This window comes from Xenopus laevis, chromosome 8L (assembly GCF_017654675.1).
Source record: "Xenopus laevis strain J_2021 chromosome 8L, Xenopus_laevis_v10.1, whole genome shotgun sequence".
NCBI classification, from domain to species: Eukaryota; Metazoa; Chordata; class Amphibia; order Anura; family Pipidae; genus Xenopus; species Xenopus laevis.
This window is the reverse complement of record NC_054385.1, coordinates 109,498,056-109,520,870: the sequence shown is the minus strand read 5'-3', so window position 1 is coordinate 109,520,870 and position 22,815 is coordinate 109,498,056. Positions and strand designations below refer to the sequence as shown.

General features: G+C 39.8%; 1 protein-coding gene across 2 annotated transcripts in view; it reads right to left on the bottom strand.

Annotated features, from left to right (window-relative positions):
- Positions 1–3,585, bottom strand: part of LOC108699279 (cysteine-rich protein 2) — a 67,223-nt gene extending 63,638 nt beyond the window's left edge. Inside the window, exon 1 of one of the 2 annotated variants that reach the window (XM_018231266.2) lies at positions 3,304–3,585. In XM_018231266.2, coding sequence (XP_018086755.1) covers positions 3,304–3,346 — 43 coding nt within the window. In that variant the 5' untranslated portion in view covers positions 3,347–3,585. The remainder of the gene's footprint in view (positions 1–3,303) is intronic. The other variant, XM_018231267.2, reaches the window with a different exon arrangement.
- Positions 3,586–22,815: the final 19,230 nt, after the last annotated feature.

Genomic DNA, 22,815 nt, shown 5'->3' with positions numbered 1-22,815 from the left:
TCACTCTACACTTTGGAAACCTCTAATGCTACATGTTGTAACTCTCCTGGATCAATATGATGCACAGGCATCTATTTACTAAAGTGCAACAGGGCAGGCCAATCACTTGTCGCAAATAAGCCACCAAAACCAGTTTACAAAACTACAATCACTCCACTTTTTGCTGATCATTTAGAGTATAATTTGCATTTTATCATCTCCACACTAAGTTATTTCTTAAAGTTTTTTAAGGTCAAGAGTTAAAATGATTGCCTTGCCAGGCCAAAAATGACAGACAGTCTAAAGTGACATGATGTCATATGTCGCCACAAAAGCTGAATTTAGCTCTTAAACTTGCAGTTATAATACCATTGCATGAGAAAGAGGGCACGTCACTGTTTGGTAAACAGGGGAGCTGAACCAATTTTGTCACCAAAAATTGCAGTGTTACGGGGCAATGAGTTTAGACAATTTAGTAGACCCTAGTGCCAAGACTTCAAGCCTAATACATACTGATATTCCAAATCAAGCCCCTCATTCTATGCATTGACTCCATCATTCATCATACTGAATGGTGCACAACTAGGGGAGATCCAGGGGACCCCCCTGTGCCAAACACAGAAAGCATTGCATACAGAGTTAGATCGAGCTTTCCTTCTACCTGAATTATGCCTGGCAACCTTTCTACTACATACGGCCATTTTCCAGTAATCAGAAATGGTGAAAGGTGCAGCCAACCTTGGTGAGACATGCCTGCTATCACCCTCACTTAAAAGCACCTGATTCATTCCATCAGTTCATTGATAAATAATTCCCATTCCACCAAAAGAACCACTGTTATATAATGGCCCACAACAAAAGAAAGATACTAGTAAAGCCCCGAAGGGCAGAAGTCTGGGAATCTCTGTAGACCAGTCCAAGATGTAGACCGTAAAGATTTTCCAACTGGCTCCAGACCTAACAGCTGGAATAGATCTCAGTAGAGCCAATTGGCACAGCTGTCTTAATACCCAAAGCCTAGAAGCAAAATCTGCCTGTGACTGCCCAGATGGTGCTGAACTACAGTTCCTAACTACTGTTTGCTGTGGATGTCCAGTTATTTCCAGATTTGCCACTGAATCACTGTCCCTCTTGGGTTGTTGTACATTTCCCCCAAACAACTTGAAAGAGGAACACTAAGTAGTGGCATATCCACTGATCTACTGCAGGTATAGGATCCGTTATCCGAAAACCTGTTATCCAGAAAAGCTCCTAATTATGGGAAGGCCATCTCCCATAGAGACTTTTTTAATCAAATAATTCAAATAATTCAACTGTTTTCTCTATAATAATAAAACAGTGCCTTGTATTTCCCCCAACTAAGAGATAATTAATCCTTATTGGAGGCAAAACAATCCTATTGGGTTTAAATTATTTTTAGTAGACTTAAGGTATGGAGATCCAAATTACAGAAAGATTCCTTATCCGGCAAACCCCAGGTCCCAACAATTCTGGATAACAGATCCCCACACCTGTACGTCTCTCCCCTAGGAATGCAGCAGTGCATGCATGTGACCGGAACACTATTGGAAAGAATTAGTATTGGGTTATAATGAATCATTTATTAATCTTTTATTGTATTAAAATGCAAACTTGTAATCATATATTATTTATGACAGGTGTTCCATTAAGGCTCATGGGAAATGTATACTACAGCATGTCAGAATTTGGAGACTTGCATTAAAAATCGCTGAATTGCATGGAAGTTAATGGGAAGGTGAAATGAAATATGCAATTTGATACAAGGCTATGCCTCCCTTTATGTGTTCCTCTGCTCTATGAATTTTTTTTTTAATAGAATATTAGGGGTATATGGCATACTTATTTTTAGCAGTTTGCTTGTTTATATATAGTATTTACTTACTATGTTATATTATATAGTAGGTGCTGCTACTTCATTTACACTGGGTAGTGCAGCCGTAACTTGGTTTTTTTTAATGTATAAAAGTTTTTCGTTAGTCTTAAGGCATGGTGATCCATATAGCAGAAACGAATATTTTTTTCAGAAACCCAGGCATTCCAGAAACTAGACCCCATACCTGTGCCTGGTACAGAAACCACTAGAAACCAGTTACACCCTGGACAATCATATTTCAGCTTGGAAACTTGTGTAAAGAACAGCGTCAAGCGGCAGTAATTACACATAATTACTGTTATTTGAATTATTAGCATTTATTTGCTATATAATCAGACACTCCCTGGTACTCCTCCAGCCCAATAGACTCATATCAGCAGCAGTTCACATTCTTGCACTCACCACTAGCTCCTCTATAGTGGGATAAACACTTTACATATCTGACATACCAGTTCCAGCAAGGGGGGAGACTCCCTGGCACACCTCAGCTGCGCCTCCGAAAGCAATAGGGGCTGCTCTTTTCTACTTAATACTGAAATTCTTTATATTTCTACCCTTCCTCACGCATGATATGTTCTGCCCTCCCGTAGCACTTACTTTCTCTGTTATTCAAGGAACCAGGCATAGGTGAATCCTATTTGGGACATAATGATTTCATTTATTGGCTGGGTGGGTTATGCTATAATAAAGCATGCATAAACAATTTATCTTATATCTGAATACAGAATACAGCTGTGCCCACATTCCTGCAGGAATGGCATAAACTCTATGCTATGCATTGTGCACACAAGGAGCAGTTCAGCACCATTTTATGTGATAGAATATCATATAACATGAGGTTTTGGGAGAGCAGGTGCCTATTAGTCTTATCTAATGCCAAAGGACTCCATTTCTGCATTATAAAATAAGACTAATTGCATGGGGGTTAAACATCAAGCTGTACGTGGCTTCTCAATGAAGCGGGAACCACAGCGTGTGATACTAAATCTGCTCCTTCCCACTTTCAGTTCATACATGTGACAGATGTCTAGTCTCTTACACTACCCATAATATACAAGTGCGTGTGATCACAGGGGCAATAGGGTAGCTCTGCCGTGAGTATTCACATAACAGTTCTAGAATGGTAAATACAACGAGTTTATCGGTTTATTGGGCACAACCATCCCATAGAGCAGCGGCAGCAGAAGTCCAGGGCAGACAATGTGGTGTCTGTGAGTCTGTCCCTTCCCTCCGACTGTCTCCAGGGATGCTGCGGCACAGATTGCTGATAACCGCACACACAATAAGCATGAGGATATGAGCATCCATCTTTATTCCATGCCTAATTGTGTGCAGTTATTAGCGGAGGGATGCAGGATGCTAAATCAGGTGCATGGGCAGTGCACACACAATAAATACACACAGGGTGCAAGGAGGAGAATTGCACTTACCGAAATACACAGTCTTGTCACACTTGGGGCACTTGGAAGCCATACTGGCAGAAAAGGCTCTTTGTGTCCCTGTGAGTGATTGAGTGTTGGTGCTGCTGTCCCCTCTTTCTCCCACGTTCTGTAGACAAGTCTCCTGTGTGTTAGTAACAAGCTGGTCCAGGCACACCCCTAGCCTACAATTTCAGCCTACTCTGCACTGCCAGCCCTCCCATTGGACATCAGAGCAAAAATACGGAGAAGGAGGCATAGTAAGAGCAGCCCTCCCCCTGCATCCTCACCAACAGCAGCCTAAGCACTATCTTCTCTTGCACTCAATGGCATATTCCTCCCTGGAATTTCACTGGCCTTTCTATTCCGCCTCAGTGGGATGCCTCAGGAGACATGGATAACAATGCATGCAAGAACACACAATCCCCAAGCATTATATTCTGCTTATATAACATCAAACTAGTTCTGTCATCATATTATACACACACACACCTGCCTCTGTACACAAAGGAAATATTCACTGTGTGTGTGTGTGTAAATGACTATATCCCATATTTACATGGTATTCTGAACTGCTGTTCATTTTATTTTGTGTTTATCATATCGGTAAATAATGCACCTTTTAATGCTCCAAATTGATCTTTTATAAAATTATAGTCGGACAGCAGCTGGAGCTACAGGCTGGATTTCCCTTGAGAGATCTACATTGAAATACATTTAAATAAACAGCAGGGAGACCAAAAGACTTATAGATAAATATATAGACAGAGATTGAGATAGATAGATAGATAGATAGATAGATAGATAGATAGATAGATAGATAGATAGATAGATGATAGATAGATGATGGATGGTGAGAGAGAGAGCGAGAGAGAAAGAGACGAGAGAGAGAGAGAGAGAGAGCGAGAGAGAGAGAGAGAGAGAGAGATGAGAGAGAGAGAGATAGATAGATAGGGGCATCTGCCCAGGGCCCACTTGTTTTGGGGGTATTTATGCATGAAATAATTCCTGTGCCATCCTTATATGAGTTCTGGAGAAATGCATGAAATTGCCACTCTGTTCATTGATATATTTATATTTTCTATATTCACTGACAGTGTATCTGTAACATGGGAGAGTGGTTTATTAGGAGTGTCTCCCAAAGTGGTCTTACTGGCATGTTTTACATTAATGAACTGCTTATTGGACATTTTTCAGTCATCTTGCTGACACATCTGCAATTGATGGAGTGTTCATTGGTCATTTCTACAGTGATTATACTGGTACAGCTTGGGTTAATAAGCTGATGATCATTTTCTGAAGTAGTCATACTGGTATGCCTTGGGTTAATATGCCATTATCCATTTTACTTTGGGATCTACATCTGGGCTGTGTTTAGGTAAAATGAGTGTGTTTAGGCCAAAAAGTGGAGTGTGTTCTTTGAAGGAGAAGGAAAGCTACGGAGGCATTTTATTGCCAATAGATTAACTGCAATAGTGCAAGCTAGAATGCTATATTTATTCTGTAGAATATTTTACCATACCTGAGTAAAGAGCTCTAGAAGCAGCTGCAGTATTTGCTTGGTGTGACATCACTTCCTGCCTGAGTCTCTCCCTGCTCTGAGCTCAGATTACAGCAGAGAAGGGAGGGGATCAAACTGAGCATGCTCACTCCCGGGGCAAGGAGGTTTTAGCTGACGGCAGGAAGTCTGATACAGAAGCCCATGTGTACACAATAGAAGAGAAGAAATGCAGTGTTTCTTTTGACAGAGGACTCAGAGCAGCACTACTTTGAGGGTTTACTGGTATTTTTAGGTGGCCCTTTCTGATAAGGCTTACTTAGTTTTAACCTTTCCTTCTCCTTTAAAAAAAAATATTTGAGGCATTAAATAAACCCAATAACATTGTTTTGTCTCTCATATGGATTAATTACTGTATATTGTACTTAGGACAAGGCACTGTTCTATTATTACAGAGAAAAGGGAAATAGTTTCAAAAAGTCAAGAAATCATCCAAGCCATTCTTAAAGGCATTAACTGAATCAGCCATCACAACATCACCCGGCAGTGCATTCCACAACCTCACTGTCCTGACTGTGAAGAACCCCCTACGTTGCTTCAAATGAAAGTTCTTTTCCTCTAGTCTGAAGGGATGGCCTCTGGTACAGTGATCCACTTTATGGGTAAAAAGTAATGAGGTCCCCTCGCATATGTCTTTTTTGCAAAAAGAACAACCCCAACCTTGACAGTCTACCCTCATAGTTTTAATCCCGTTAACCAGTTTAGTTGCACTTAGTCTCTGCACTCTTTCCAGCTCATTTATATCCCTCTTAAGGACTGGAGTCCAAAACTGCACTGCATACTCCAGCTGAGTAATACCTTGGCATCTTTACTGTGCTTACATAAGGATAGATGAGTTTTTAGTATCCATCTATATTTGGGATAATACTTTAATTGGTCCTAAATGCCATATTTCATGATATTTCCAAGGGCATACAGATATCCTGCAGTGAGTCCAGGTTTAAATACTATTAGACCATGTCCTGCTTTAAAAGGATCCATTAATTCCCCTGGCAGGCCTTCATGAGTTTATGCGCCAAACAATTTATACCCAGATCACAAAGAACCATTTAATTCAATTTGAGAAAAGTCATCTTTCTGCTGATACTTGCAGCTATATTTAGCAAGGCTTTTTGGATCAAGTATATTTATTTTACATTGTTACCATAAAACTAGAATCTGGTAACATCTCTAGGTCGGCCCACATTCTTTCCTCCTAAATGTCAGTCTGCAGGTCTTTTATATTCACGTTTGTGTCATATTCATATTCTGTTAGTTCATTTAGACATGCTACAGGTTTATTTGGACAAAATGTACTAATGGCCTGTTCAACCATTAGTCCTGCTGTGCTGTGGTTATTAGTCTGTGCTATAAAGCCTTGTACCGGCAGTGAGTGGATGAGTCACTTATTACTCACAAATGCAAAGCTTCTAATATGTATTTAAAAGAAAAAAATGATTTTGCTATAATACAGATGTCTCCAGGGACAGAAGTACCATTTGTGTCAGTGGTATTGTTTATACTCCACTTTGGGAAGTTTCCCTTCCCCATCCTCTAGACCAGGGGACCCAAGCATGAAAATAGTTACTGGGGTGCCAAATAAGGGCTGTGATTGGCTATTTTGGTAGCTCCCATGTGGACTGACAGCCTACACGAGGCTCTACTAATTCAAGAATAAGAACCTGCTTTGAGGCCACTGAGAGTAACATTCAAGGGGTTGGTGAGCAACATGCGAGCTATTGGTTGGCGACTGCTCTAGACTATTCTGGTACCCAGCAGAGGTTAGCAGTTGATTGTTTCAGGCTGATAGGCTGTGGGAAGGCCAGGTTCTATCACCGCAGAAATTCAAGGCACAGTGATTAAATGAATAAATTAAAGTACACTGGGAAAATCAACATGCACATATTGTGCATGTAGTTGAACAATAACTTGGGCACCTCAGGTTTTCTATCCTTGAAACAAAGCCTCAAAATATATTCCTAGGGCGCAATTCTGCAATTAAGTGTAAATAACCATTTATACAAAAATGCAGGTGGATTGCTGTTGGGCAGTGATGGGTGAAACCGACCGGATTTGCTTCAAAAAAACAAATGAACTTGAAAAAAAAGTCATCAAACCCATTGAAGTCAAAGGACATTTTTTCATCTGCACAAGTTTTTGTTTACTATACATTACTACTATGGGTGTTTTTTGTGGAGGAATCTGGTAAACAATTTCATCCCTACTGTTGGGTTAAGCTGCCATACATTCTAATGCATGCGTTTTTGTGTCAGTTTTTAAGGCAGGGGTCCCCAATCTTTATTTACAATGAGCCACATTCAAATGTAAAAAGAGTTGGGGAGCAACACCAGCATGCAAAAAGTTTCTTGGGGTGACAAATAAGGACTGTAATTGGGTATTTGGTAGCCCCTATGAGGACTGACAGCCTACATGAGAATCTGGCAGTACACCTGTTTTTTATGCAACCAAAACTTGTCTCCAAACCTGGAATTCAAAAATAATCACCTGCTGTGAGGCCACTGAGAGCAACATCCATGGGTTTTGTGCTAAAGATTAACTGGTTGGGGATCACTGCTCTGGGGTGAGTCTGTCAGGTGGTGTTACACTAAATAAATAGTTGGGGAGTGCCATGTTAGGCTCGTTGATGGGTTATTAGTAATCCGAGACTAATAAGGCTTCCCTGTAGAGTAGAGGACAATAGGGTAAGAGGGTATTGAAGATGGATAAGGGTAGTAAGTAGAGCTTTACCAAGGGAAGCAGAAGGGTTGATATTCCAGGTGTGGCAATAAACACTTTTTGAGCAGTTAATTCCTGCTATATAGTCCTTTTCTTGTAATCCTTTTTCTGATTTAACACAAACCATGGATGGGCATTCAAGAATGTTGGCTTAAAGTTTTGCTTTTTTATGCAACATGCTTAATCACCCTGTAAGTGATTGAAACAATGTTTTGTGAATAAAGGGTGTAGAAGATGGATAAGGATAGTTAGCATAGGAGTCAGAGGCTTCACCAAGGGAAGCAGAAGAGTTAGTACCCCAAGCATACCTGCCAGGATTTGGACTTAAGGTTCAGGGTAAAAAGAAGCCCCTTGTGACATACTGGGAGAGCTTTGCAATAACAATATAAGTACTACTGCTGACTCTACCCACTACCCTATATGTGTCCTTTTTTATTCATTTTTTATATAGTACTTCATTATATAAATACACAGTTGTACATTTAAAAAGTACAGTGTTTTTGCCTGCCCTCAAACCAATATGTTACGTCTGTCCCCATCTACTGCTGAATAACCAGGTTTATAGGTTGAAAATTTCCTTTCAATGTAACTATAACTCTATGGGAAATTTTGCTATGGTGTGTGCCTCCACTTTTCTAACTGTAATTCAAAGTCTAATTAAAGTCACAAATGTCTCTACACAGTAGTCATATTCCAAAGTACCCCCAGTGCAAGGGTTGCACATAGTTAAATAATGTCAAAAGGCAAAAATCGGGAAAGACTTACAGTTTACTGAAGACGGAGCCCAAATGTTATAAAAATTAAAAACCTTTATTAGGACATACTCTGGCCTGATGCGTTTTCTGCCAAAGGTGGTCACTTACTCATAAGTAGTAAGTAAGTGTCCACCCGTGGCACGAAATGTATGGAAGGATTTGGGTGCAACTGTGTTTCATAATAAAAAAACAACTATAATGGTTATAATGGGGAGGAAGGGGAGGAGTTACAGCCCACTCCCATTGTACACTCTATAAAACACTGTGTTTTTATTTGATCACTAGGCTTGATAAAGGGCCCAGTGGGGTCCGAAACGTTGCCCTTACCTTGTATGTACATGGGCTAAAATAAACAACTAATCACTTATTTCCCCATAATTCCCCCATAGCACCCAAGTCAAATCCAGGTTTCACTAATGTTATTGACACAATATATATTGACATAGAAATATCTATATTGCTGTATGCATCACTTTTGCTTCCAAACATCCCCTCAAATGAAATTAGAGCAGACTCGTTTGCTGAAATTGCTGCACAGAGATTTTATTGTATCTCTTGGTCAAATGGATAAGGAGGCCAAGATGAGCATGTTCTGCAGGAACCTCTCAGATCTCATAAACTGAGACCACAAATATTGCAAGGAACCTTCATAGCACATTAAGTAGTAGTGCTTATGAGTCCACAGAGGAGATCCTGAATTATATCCACTTATTCTAGAGCCAGAGCCATTTAATCACTGTCACTGACCTAACTAGAGGGACATGGGCCTCGTAAAACCACCCAAATACAAAAGCCTACAATTGCTACCAGCTTCTTTATCCAACCTTCCTTCTTCATCCTTATACCAGGAAAAATCCCAGTGGACTTAGGTGTCAGTGGGCCTTCCTGCTTCTAATCACGTGGTCTCTATTTCTGTATGGGAACAAAGAGGCTAAATAGGTGGTAAAGAAAAGGGAGGAAAGGAGAAGAGTAAAAATAGTCTGGAGAGTGGGCCTATGGTCTGAGGTTTTCTGGTGGGCCCCTGGCATCCCAGACCAACACTGTTGGTGCCTTCCCATTGCAGGATCTTTTTCAGAAAAAAGTACCTCTTTATATCTTGTCAGGGCTGTCAGGAAAAGAGAAACTCAGGCAGAAAATTGTCCTGCGGAATTCCTACTGCTAGTGTAACTAAAGTCATGTACTTCCGTCATAAATGTTCAAGTCAGCATTTGAATTAATTGGGGTCAGAATAGTTGACTGAAGACTGACTGATGTTCATTCTCATTCCAAGAGTGGTCCCTCTAGTGAGGTATGATTAATCTCTAGAAATCTATACCCAGGTCAAATCAGGACTTCTCTAAGGAACTTGTGTACAAAAAGAAAAATGAGATAAGGACATCCCTTGAGATTGGAGAATGATATATATATATATATATTGGCAGGTTCTTTCCAACAGACTCAAGCTCTTGCTGCAGAACGCATCACGGTTTATGAGGGCTAATAATAATTACAATAACAGAATTTCTTTCCTACTGAAGCTGTTATGGAAAATTTAGTAGAAATATCAAAGAGCTTATTAAAAAACATTTGTAGTTTTAGAGCATTTCCTATGAGTCTATTTTTTTCCCAGTGGTGATTTCCCTAGAGAGCACTCTGTCTGGGACCACTTAGACATGTTTAGGTTACTAAGCAATCTAAAAAAAAAAAAAACTCATTTTTTTTAATCCTGTTTTACAGAATCAACCATGGATTGTAAATATGTAAGGTTAAGTTTAATCAATTCATATCTTTTTTAGTTTACTATGTTCAGGGTTGATAAGGGGTTATGTCACAGGGGTGGGGTTCTGATTATTTTGGTATTTGGCCGAATCTTTCAAGAAGGATTCGGGGATTCGGCCAAATCCCAAATAGTGGATTTGGTGCATCCCTACAATAGGTACAGTGTCCACTGCAGCTAGAGGTCCACGGACCCTGGATAGTCCTGGATACCACTTTGTCACCTTTCAAATATACATGCCCCAAATTACCACCCACAACATTTGCATAGATTGGCTGTGGTCCTCTTTACACTACAGTTTTCATTTTTATGCAAGATTTCATTTGTATGCCCTTTGAAGCCAAGACCCAGGAGTGGTTGTGACCCCTAAAAGCCAAGTAGTTACACTATGGAAAAAAATAAGTGATGTTAAGTTTGTGTGAAACTTGTCTATATATGAAATCCATGAATCCATCTTTTTGAATGAGCCTCAAGAACATCAAAATAATTTTGGTCAATTCTGTTCTTTACTTTTTGTAGGACAGGATCTGATTGGGTACAGTTGTCTCCCATTTGCTTATCCGCTGACACTCCCATTGCTGGTTCTGGTTTTTGATCATGCTTCACAGATAATGCTTCATAGACCACAACCCCTCCCATTCATTACACAATTTCCTTTGTTATAATATACTGATGGGTTTTTAACACAAAACCAAGACAGACAGAGGGACATTGCTAAGGATTAGAGATTAAGATAGGAACAATGGCTGCTCATGGGCAGACAGAGTTCATCCTCCTCAACAAAAGCGGCATGGGCAAGCTACTGCACATGAATGGTCCAGTTTTGTACATCACAGGAAGTATACTACCATTCTGTATTATTATTATTATGATTATTATTATTATTATTATTATTATAGATCTCACTAGCAAACAAAATATTGCTGCTTCACAGTTGCCAAAGAAAAAAGATATTACTAATGATGTTCTGCATTTGCCAATTGCCAGGCCACTAAAAGCTTTTACTGATTGCTGCAACTCTCAGTTGTTAACATTTATAGAGACGTTGTAGATGCCAGCCGACTATGTTGTCCTTGGGGGGATACTAGGGGTCACTGCAGCATAATTAATGCGCATGGGACTTTATTTCAGTAGCAGAATTCAAAGCAAACTTTGATTGTTGCTATTATTTCTTCTGTGCATAGAAGCCAGAGCGCTCAGGCTTCCTGCTCTGTAGTAATGACCGGATAAAAATTATATGGTACAAGAGTAAGCGTGAGCTTTGGCTCAAGGACATTGCCAGCTCTGTACTGTAACTGGCAATAAAGTCAAGCCAGGCAATGTCTTACCTTCTATAACTATAGAGGAAAAAATACAAAAGATCTTCATTAAGTGGGTTATGTGATAAAAGGCACAAAGTTTGCCCAGGAGCAGTAACCCACAGAGACCAATCAGCAGGTAGAATTTACTGGTCACCTGTTTAAAAGCAAACATCTTGTTGTTTTTTTATGGGTTACTGCCCCTGGGCAAACTTAGTGCCTTTTATTACATATGAAGGTTAGTCTTTAAGTCTACTAGAAAATAATCTAAAGCCAATAGGCTGGTTTTTCTTCCAATAAGTATTAATTAAATCTTAGTTGGGATCAAGTACAAGCTACTGTTTTATTATTATTATTATTATTATTATTATTATGAGGTACAAGGTACTGTTTTATTAGTACAGAGAAAAAGGAAATCATTTTCAAAAATTTGGATTATTTGGATAAAATGGAGTCTACGGGAGACAGCCTTTCCCTAATTCGTAGCTTTCTGGATACCGGGTTTCCGTTTAAGGTGGCCATACACGGGCAGAGTAAAGCTGCAGATATCCGTCCTTTAGACCCATTCCACATCTTAACCCAACGGGTCCTCCCAATCGATAGGCCAAAAATCAGCCAGATCTCAATCAGTCAATTTGATTTTTTCCACGATCCAGGACCGCATTGGCTAGTTGATTCTGTCCTGTGACCCGTCGGTGCTTATTCATAGCATTGTAATCTGATTGTTGTGCCCCAGGGCCGAACGTTTGGATTCACCCGATATCCTCCCCAGCTGTTAGTGGGCATATAGGGTTAAGATCTGCTCATCTTAACCCTATAAATAGTGTATGGCCACCTTTGTGGATCCCATACCTGTACTAAAATCTGCCTACAATATACACATATTCCATGGCAACAGAGATGTCAACCACCTGGGAAGGTTTTTAGACCATGTCCCTGAGGGTCTCACCCCGACTTCACCACATCCTAGTATATGAATCTGTGTGACCAGGCCTGAAACTATATGTATGAAACTATATGTAACTTTTTACTAAATGCTAACAAATATTGATCACTAGTAATTCAGCAGCACAATTTTCCTTTGCCTCCTAAAATCAGTATTTTACTTGTTTTAATAAGGATGGAGATGGAATATTGGCTAAAGTACTGTATTATATCTCACTGGAAGTCCTAGCAGGAGGTTTCACATACGGGTAATTAAGTAATTGACTTTAATTACAAGTAGCCTTAAATAAAACAAGGTGGAAAGTGAGACTGACAATCTATCATTTGGCAAAATGTAATAATATTGTTATTATGGATACTCCCAACAATGATTTCATTATTTCAGAAGTTTCCTGCAATTTAGGTGTGTACTTCAGTGTAAATAAAGAGCTCTTTCTCTCCATAATCTCCCCGTTTATAAATGGGATAGCATTGCGGTGGGAGTGGAAGCCGGGCCTTGGTACAATTCCTTTGGGAGGTAAAATACTTTCAGTTATTCAGAACTCCCATCTTACTAGTGTTACACGATTATTGGGCTGGAATGGTGCAGCTATTTCTGGATATTTTCTGGTGTTCAGTCATAGCTACTACAATCGAGCAACCACTGCAGTAACTTAACCACTTAATGACAATGTTGATGCTAAGACTGGAGTTAAAAGAGAAGTTCAATGGAAATAGTTATTTTTTATTATGCTATATACATCAGCCTATCCTAAACAACTTTTAAAATATGAGTTATTAGCCTGCTTATTACCAGCCTGCAACTGAAAAGTTCTCTGATTTTTGGGTCAGTGACCCTGACAACCACAAAAACACAAAAAGGGGGATTTATATGGACCCCAGATGCACGTTCTAGAGGACTGTGGCCAAAGTTATACTAAAGGTGGCCATACACAGGGAGATCCGCTCGTTTGGCGATGTAGCCTAACAAACAAGCACATATTTTCTTGCCCATGAGATGGGCGATATAGAGCTGATCCAATCGTGGGCCAAGGCCCCATCATTGGGTCAGAATGGAGGCAATAAAGGCGGTTGGATCGCGGAACCGCATCAACGAACAGATGCGGCCATGATACAACAGGATTTTTTACCCTGCCGGATCTGCATCCAGATATTGATCGGGGACGCCCGTCGGATGGCCCCACACACGGGCCAATAAGCTGCCGACTCGGCCTTAAGGGGTTTATTTATTAAACTCAATTGAATCTCATTTTTTTTATTATTAAGTCGACCAAACTCCCTTCCAGGAATTGAACTCATTTATCAATTAATTTTATTGAAAAAAGTCGTAAGGTAAAAATGTTGTATCAAAATCAAGCGTCAATCCATATTGCATGACTGACTCTCCAAAATGGAATTTTATGTAAATGTTGCTGTGAAAACTCGACTTTTTCAGCTATTTGGGCGAAAACCCCCAACTTTATCGGATCATCCGATCGCGGTATCACGAAACACCTTTAGGGACATCTGCCGTTGACTTCTACCTGTCCATGACAGGTTTGAGATGGAGTATTTTCAGATTCTGATTTTTAGCAACTTTGGGCTATAATAAATCTCTAAAAATTATTTTTTCCACAAAATATTTGAGTTTTCCGCTTTAAAACCTCGACCAGATAAATTCATGATTTAATAAATGGGCCCCTACGTGTTGGCTCTGCCTGTGTTTTGTAGATTGATGGAGAGAAGTGGATCTTCTTTCTTCCTTAGCTCCAAGTACAGTAGTTGCATTGACAGGCATGAAGATGGGCCTGAAAAACTCTACAGCATTGCTGAACTCAGGTCAATGCAACTACACAGAGCTGCAGAAGAGAGTGGATTTCCGGCGTAGAGAAGCGGAGCCAACGCAAAATGTTACCTCATAAGTTGCATTCAAAAAGCACTGGGGTCTGGCTGCCCTCTGTGCCTCGCACCAGATGAATCTGCCTCCCCACCAACTACTCTTGAATACAGTTCTGCTGAATGTAGGTAGCTCTGTATTCATAGAGAGGTCTGTGTGCTCCATGGCCCAGTGTGTTCCTTGCTCAATGGGATTTTCCAGGTATACCAGTCAATATATGGCCAAGCCTCAATGAGGATCTAGCCGTGAAAAAACCAACGTCCCATTAGACTCTTCTCTATGTACACACACTTATTGTGTCCTTCATTTATTTCTCTTTTACACCCTTTCATTCTATGCTTACTTTCATACATACTCCCAAATACACATACACTTTCCCTTACCACTACCATACACACCTTCACATTTCACTTACACATGTATACACACTATTGTGCAACTGCACATATCACTCTACTTTGTCTTTAATTACAACACCTGACTTCTACTTTTCTAAAATGGGCGTTGGTTAAGGCAGTCTCTCCCACTTAAAAGCCGCTTAGCAGTTGGCGGGGGAAGATTTAGCACAGAGTTTGAAACCAAAGCACAGGAGATGTTTACATAAAGAATTGTTACTACAGAGAGGTAATGTTCCTTTTTTACTATGACTAAAGATAAATAAGTTAGGGACCACCATGTGGGGTTTTACCTTGACGTGGTATGGTGGCTTATCAATATTATGATCATAACTTTGTAACAAAAAAACCCTGTTTCAAAATTACATGCACTTGCATATTTACTTGAATCATTTAGACAGGGCTTTAAACTTTTTGAAATTGGCCTTAGGTGTGCATCCACAATCTCCCCTAGTCAATGAGGAGATGGACCCATACATAGACAAATACATTTCCAACTCAATCAAGAGTCAATAAGCCCTGGTCTTGTTAACCTATTGTAAGCAAAATAAAAGATCAATATTTTATTGGGAAATTGTGCTGCTGTCCACTTCTTCGTATGGCAACTAACATTATGCGCAGCTTCTTTAGACCAAAGGGAGAACATCTGAGAGCTTGTTTATAACATAACAAATCTTATAAAGTGCATTCTTGGTACAGGGACCTATTATGCAGAATGCTTGCGACCTGGGGATTTCAGATAAGTGATCTTGGATTTGGATTTCCATACCTTAAGTTTACTAAAAAAACATTTCAACATTAATTAAACCCAAGAGAATTGTTTCACCATCAATAAGGATTCGTTCTACAGGTATAGGATCCGTTAACCGGAAACCTGTTATCCAGACGGTCCGAATTAATGGAAGGCCATCTCCCAAATAATTCAGATTTCTAAAAATCATTTCCTTTTCCTCTGTAATAATAAAACAGTAGCTTGTACTTACTCGTATAAATAAAAATAATCCTTATTTGTGGCAAAACACTCCTATTGGGTTTAATTAATTTTTATATCATATATCATCGTGAACTAAACCCCAGCATTCTGGATAACAGCTCCCACACCTGTATTTTAGTTGGGATCCAGTACAAGCTATTGTTTTCTCATTACAGAGAAAAACAAAATCATTTTTAGATATTTCAATTATTTGAATAAAAGTCTATGGGAGATGGCCTTCCCGTAATTCGGAGCTTTGTAGATAACAGGTTTCTGGATAATGGATTCCATACCTGTATTAGAATGTGTCAACTTGTCTTTATGTAGGGGCGATCTTTAAGGGTTTAACATTTTTTTATATACAGTACACGTCACTAGTGATGGGCGAATAAATTCGGTAGACATGAATTTGCGGCGAATTTCCGCGTTTTGCTGTAAGCGAATTACTTCATCAATGAAAAATCCGTAAAAATTGCAGCACGTCAAAATCATTCTGACGCCCCTTGACTTTAATGCATTTGGACCAAATAGTCATGCGTATAAAAATTGAAGCTCGCGTCAATGACGTGCATCAAAATAATTTCAACGCCCATTGACTTCAATGTGTGAATTTTGCGGTAAATATGCACATTTTTTCGGCACGGAAACTGCACAGATTTGCCCATCAGTACACGTCACTTTATTAATGCACAAAAAAACGATTTTATCTTCATTTAAAAAATTGGTTTTAGTCTCTGGTACTTTGTGCATGATTAGATCAACACACCTAAACATCTGAAGGAAAGGTTTTACATGATGGACACATATCCCTTTCGTACACGACTATTACACACGGCAACTTAATCATATGCTGGAAAACAAATTGTCCCCAGGTGTCTTCAGTTTCTGTTTTTCTCATTTACAAGTGACGACACAGGACAAAAAAATATGGCCTTTGTTTGACTTTACAAATCCTAATCTAAAAGCAAATTGCCTAATAAATGACCTGTCTGCAACTGCCCTCATCCCCTGTCAGTCTAGAACTCAGTAGCTCAGGGAGGGAACTGAAGACACCCTTGTTCTGCTGTAATCATTCCAGGAAATTATAGCAGAAGCCTCTAATGAGAAATCATTTGTCAGCGGTGGGTTTTCCTTCTTCTCATCCCACTCAGTTCATATTGCTGAGAAAATAACGGCATAATTGGGGAGGTGAGGGGGAATGACTTACAGAAATATTTGCTGAGAACATTGTGACAAGAATAGTCTCAAAGACTCCCAAAAGGAACAATATAACAGTGTTGTCCCCCCCCCATGAACTGGAATTTGGTTGAACATTTTAAAAAAAAAATTGATATAGGTATGGGACTTGTTATGCAGAATGCTCGGGACCTGGGGTTTTCTTGATAAGGGGTCTTTTTTAGAACTTGGATCTTCATATCTTAAAAAAAAACATTCATTAAACTTATTAGCAATGTTTTTCCTTCAATAAGGATTTATTATATCTTAGTCTGGACCAAATACAAGGTACTGTTAAATTAGTTCGACTACAGAGAAAAAAGAAATCATTTTTAAAAATGTGAATTATTTCGTTAAAATGGAGTCCATGGGAGATGGCCTTCAGAGCTTTCTCGATAATGGGTTTCCGGATAACAAATCCCATACCTGTAGTTAAAAATAAGAAATTGTTACGGGTGTGTTTATAATGTAGAAGTGAAAATAAAATAGATTATTGTCGATATCCATCCTCCTATAGGGCATGGAGTAGAGGCCTGGAGGAATCCTGCTCTTGACCTCTATTTGCCTTATCCTGTTTGTGGTAGTATTAGTATAAGTATTAGTATTAGTATAAGAGGCAATGAAAATCGCCACCGGCATGGCACTGGCGGCGCTTCATTTTCTGAAGTCGCCCGAAGTTGCCTCATGAGGAAACTTCGGGCGACTTCAGAAAACGAAGCCCTGCGAGTGTACCCCCTATTGTAAAATAGAAGGATATTATAAGTCGAGAGCTCCATGATCAGAAAATGGAGGCCAAAGGATGAGTGATTTTATAAAGGTATAATACACAAGAAGTTTTAGTGAGTCATGTGACACAAAGCCATTGATGGTCAGGGCCCCCTTATAAATTTAAAAAAACTGTAGCGCCAGGGCCCCCATAAGTTAAAAAAAATGTTGGACTGCAAGACTTCGAATTTGGGTCTTTTTGCGGCTTCAGGACTTTAAGTTCAGCTCTTTTCATGACTTCACCCTTTTTGTGACTTCGGGTCATTCTGTGGCTTCAGGACATCAAGTTCAGCTCTTTTAGTGACTTCAGGTCTTTCTGCAGCTTCAGGACTTCAAGTTTGGCCCTTTTCATGACTTTGGCTCTTTTCATGATTTCATCTCTTTTCGTGACTTCGGCTCTTTTCATGACTTCGGGTCTTTCTGCGGCTTTAGGACTTCAAGTTTGGCTCTTTTTGTGACTTCGGCTCAGTTCGGGACTTCGGCTTTTCGGCAGTTCAGTACTTTCAAAGAGGTGGAACAGCTTCAGCGCTGCCAAGGGGGGCCAGGCTTTTTCAAAAACTGCAGCACAGCTGCCCCCCCTTTAGGTCCGGGCCTGGTACGCTTGTACCTCCTGTGCCCCCCTGATGGCGGCCCTGCACATAAATATTACTTTGATATGAGTTATGGGGCATTTAGCCCTCAAAAGGGGGGTTTGAACTATAATTATGCTAAAACAACTGCCCTAACCCTGTTTTCATGAATCCATAATCATTTATGTCCCCGTAGAGAACATAAATACGTTTCTGATCCTAACCTGATGAGAAAACAAGAAGTAACAGTGAGAAGTACTAAGTGGCCAGAAATAAAGTGCAATACACACATGATGGACGAGGGTGGAATACGGTTTACAGTGTTTTTAGTAACCAATACCATGGAGAAACGGAAAACATTTACTCTAATTCCAAAGTGTTTACTTATATTCCATTTTTATAAACATTTTTCTTTCCCACAGTACAGTTTATCTTCCCACTTTAAATCTGGCCGACAGAATAAGTCCAGATGTATCCTTTTTGTTTTTCTGTTTCTGTTATGATAGAGCAGCCTGGAAAATTATACAGTATTATGGTCAACATAAGAGCACTGTGGATTCAACAGCTACCACCCTGGTTTTTGTTTTGTTTTCAATTTGTGAACCAGCTACCTCATTTCACTAGGATAACTGAACCTTTTTCTTTCTGGATGAGAAATAGATTTAGCAAGTTCAACTCGGGGTTTTGTTTCTTTTTCTAGAAAGCGATGTAGCCATCTGGTCAGTGTGGGAAGATACAGGCCAGGGAGAGATCAGCAAGTTCATGGCTGTTGAAGGGAGTGCACATTGCTAATCTCACACACACACTAATGTGCACTATCCAGGAGATATAGATTATTATTGTTATTATTAACATGTATTTTTAGAGTGCCAACATATTGCACAGCACCTAAAAATAATTTTAATAGGTTTATGACTATGACATGTCAATCGGCCAATCACCGCATCCATCTAGACGAGTCCTTCCTGGTTTTCCTAATTTGGAAAACCAGACAGGTCGTTTTGACCCAGTCAGACCTTCTGAAAACCAAGCTGGACAGGTTGGCAACCCTAGTTTTTATCCATATGAATATTAGGGATTGCACCAAATCCAGGATTCAGTTCAGGAGTTGGCCAAGATTTGGCCTTTTTCAGTAGGATTCAGATTTGGACAAATCCAAGTGCTTGGCCGAACCAAATCTGAATTCAAAAAGATCACGTGACTTTTCATAGCACAAACAAGGAAGTCAAGGAAGTTTAACCGCGCACTGTGCACCGTTCTCTTTCCATCCCCAGTTGCTTATGATACATATGCAAATTAGATTCGGGTCAGTATTCTGCTGGATCTTTCACAAAGGATTCGGGATTCAACGAAATCCGAAAATAGTGGATTCGGCGCATCCCTAATAAATATTCCCCAAAGTATGCAGTTTTTCGTTTTTTTTTTAATTCCTTTCCTTCAGAACATAAAACTTAATTTTTTCATTGGATATTCCAGTTCACGTTCTTTTCATCAAGTATTAGCGATACACTGAATCCACTATTTTAGGATTTGGGAAAGAGAAACTAGCACGTGGCTAAAGAAGTTTGGACTATTGTTTGTGTGACGAAAAGGCACGTGACTTTTTTGGATTCGGTTCAACCAGGCACTTGGATTCAGCGGAATCTGAATCCTGCTGAAAAAAGAACGAATCTTGGTCAAATCCCATACCAAATCCTGGATTCAGTGCATTACTATCAAGTATACATTACGCCTCTTGGAAATCATGGGCAGATCTAGTGATGCTAATTGGCCTAAATATCAAAACCTTAAAGGACCAGTAACATCAAAAAATGTAATTGTTTTAAAGTAACATAAATATAATGCAGAGTTGCCCTGCGCTAGTAAAACTGCTGTGTTTGCTTTAGAAACACTACTATTGTTTATATAAATAAGCTGCTGTGTAGCCATGGGGGCAGCTATTCAAGAAAAGGCTCAAGTTACACAGCAGATAGCAGATAAGCTCTGTAGAACATAATGTTATCTGTTATCCATTATTTATCCTGTGCCATATAGCCGTTTTTCAATTTCCGCCATTGCTACACAGCAGCTTGTTTATATGAACTATAGTAGTGTTTCTGAAGCAAACAGACCAGTTTTACTAGTACAGGGCAACACTACATGATATTTTCATTACTTTAAAACACTTTCAGTTTTTGGTGTTACTGTTCCTTTAATACTGGCATTACACACATGACTTGGGAATGTGCCCAGATAATTTAATTCTGTTTTGAAGTGATAAAATACAGGAATAAGCAACTTTCTCTGCCAGGTGTCAGAACTCAAGAAGTCTGTGTCTCTGAATCATATTGGCACCTGATGAGACCAACTTTGTTTTATGGGAAATCAATCATGTGGTGGATAAGCCACAACCCCCTAGTCTAACAGTGGGGATAGAGCTTATAAAAAACTTTTTGCATGGTTGTGTTGCTCTCATTTTATACTTGAGTGTGGCTCATGGGTAAAAAAAAAGGTTGGGAACCTCTGCTCTAGAGAATATGGGGGCAAATTTACTAAAGGGCAAAGTGACTAACGCTGGCGAAAATTTGCGGCATCATTTCGGGACTTTGCCAATTTACTAACAGGCGCTGGCGTAAATTCACTATTTGTAAATTTGTACCACTGCACTCATATCTGTTTATTATGGCTTACTGTAACCCCCATTCTACATGGGAAGTACTGAGCTGTTTGTATTTCAAAACTTAACAATCTATAATCTATCAGAGAATGGTGCTGAGCAACAAAGGAAGGTTGGAGAAGGCTCCTGCATAGGTCATTAAGCACGCGGGACCCAAATTGATCCTTGATAACTGCAGGTTCAGTCTATGAAATAAAGAGACTTTTAAGAAAGAAGTCCTAGATCTGCAGCCAATCCTCCCATCAAGCGGTTTTCAAATGTTAATTATTGCTTCTGCCATAAATTATAAGATGCTGGTTATTGTGATCTAGTCCATAACCTAAGCATTGTTTGCTATTATTAACTTAAATATGTGCATGTAGTTCCAGTGCAGAGCCACAAATTGGTCGAGTTGAAGGTTATTAATTTATGTGATTTTGGCTCAGGGCACTCCCATGCCTTTGAGTGATGTTGGTAGTATTTAAAGCTTATTTTTTTATTTTAATGAAAGAGAAAAAAAATGAAAGGTTAATGTCTAGCCTTTATGCAACCATAATAATTGGTGAATTGATTATTTGAAAAGTCCTGGCACAAAGCGTGAAATTTGTTGAAATCTCACATTAAAGCTGATTTATCTGATCTGCTTGTTAGAGCCACTATGTACCCAATCCACAGTAACTGACTGTATGCTGTACAGTAGTTTATTCTTCATGGGTCAATGAAAGATTGATGCATAGCTAAAGAATTATAGGCCATGCTTTGGTTTTATTGCCTTGCAGTTGTTCAAGTTAATGCAAAAGACACATTTCGCTGAAAACATCTAAAAAAAACCTGATTCAAGTCTTTAGCTGACTCAGCATAATCTATGTTGGACTGTAAAGGGACCACTAGAAAATCTCAGATTAGTGGCCAATCTCCAGAATACCTTTTCTCCTCTCTGCTCTCCCATTTTAACATTCATAATAATCTTTATTATATCCTCTTTTCTTTGCCACTGTGGTTGGAACATCACAATGCAGCATGCATCACTCTCACTATTATCTACGAGACCTGGGCATGGGCAAATGTGAAATAGGAGAGTAGAATTTGGAAAAACTGGTTCCACTGTGCCTGCAGTTAAGGGAGCTAGCACACGGGCAGATTCGGGGAGATTTAGTCGCCTGGCGACTAATCGCCTCTTCTACGGGGCGACAATCTCCCCGAACTGCCTTCCCCCTGCTATAATGAGAAAACGCCAGCACCAATGAGCTTTGATTTTTGAAGTCGCCCATAGACTCCGGAAATCAAAGCGCCGCGAGTGCATTGGCGCTGGCGTTTTCTCATTATAGCAGGTGGAAGGCAGGGTGAAGTCAGTCCGGGGAGACTGTCACCCCGCAGAAGAGACAATTAGTCACCAGACGAATAAATCTCCCCGAATCTGCCATATGCTTAAACAGAAGAGCCTTCATATCTCCGTTTAGGAAATTAGACGCACACAAAACACACGTGTAATTTATACCATGGGTTAAATAGTTGTTTGTAGTTGTACATACTGTAGTTTTACCCATTTTAGAGCATAATTAACAATAATATACAACGAGACCAACCATGCAATTTAAAAGATACTCTTAGCTCAAATATGGTTATTTGTAACTTAATCAACTTATGATAAACATAGTGTTATGATGCAGAGCAGGGTTCCCCAATCTTTTTTACTTATGAACCACATACAAACATAAAAGGTTGGGGATAGGTTAGCCACCAGTCCGGCTTTGACCAGGAGAGCCCGATATTTTGAATAACTGCCTGGGCCAAAACTTCCTGCCCAGTTTTCCAAATAAGCAATCCCCATGACTGACACGGTGATTGACCAATCGCCGCATCATAGATCCGCCCATTGACGTCCCAGCACCTCCCCCACTACATCACAGCACCGCCCCGTCGATGCCATGGCCCCACCCCCTGCCCTGTCTCCACCGGGGGAAAAGGTGGCAACCCTTGTTCGGGAGCAACACAAGCATGTTAAAAGTTATTGGAGGTAGCCAAATTTGGACTCAGACAAAGTGCAAGAGCATTAAGGAGCGCTCTTT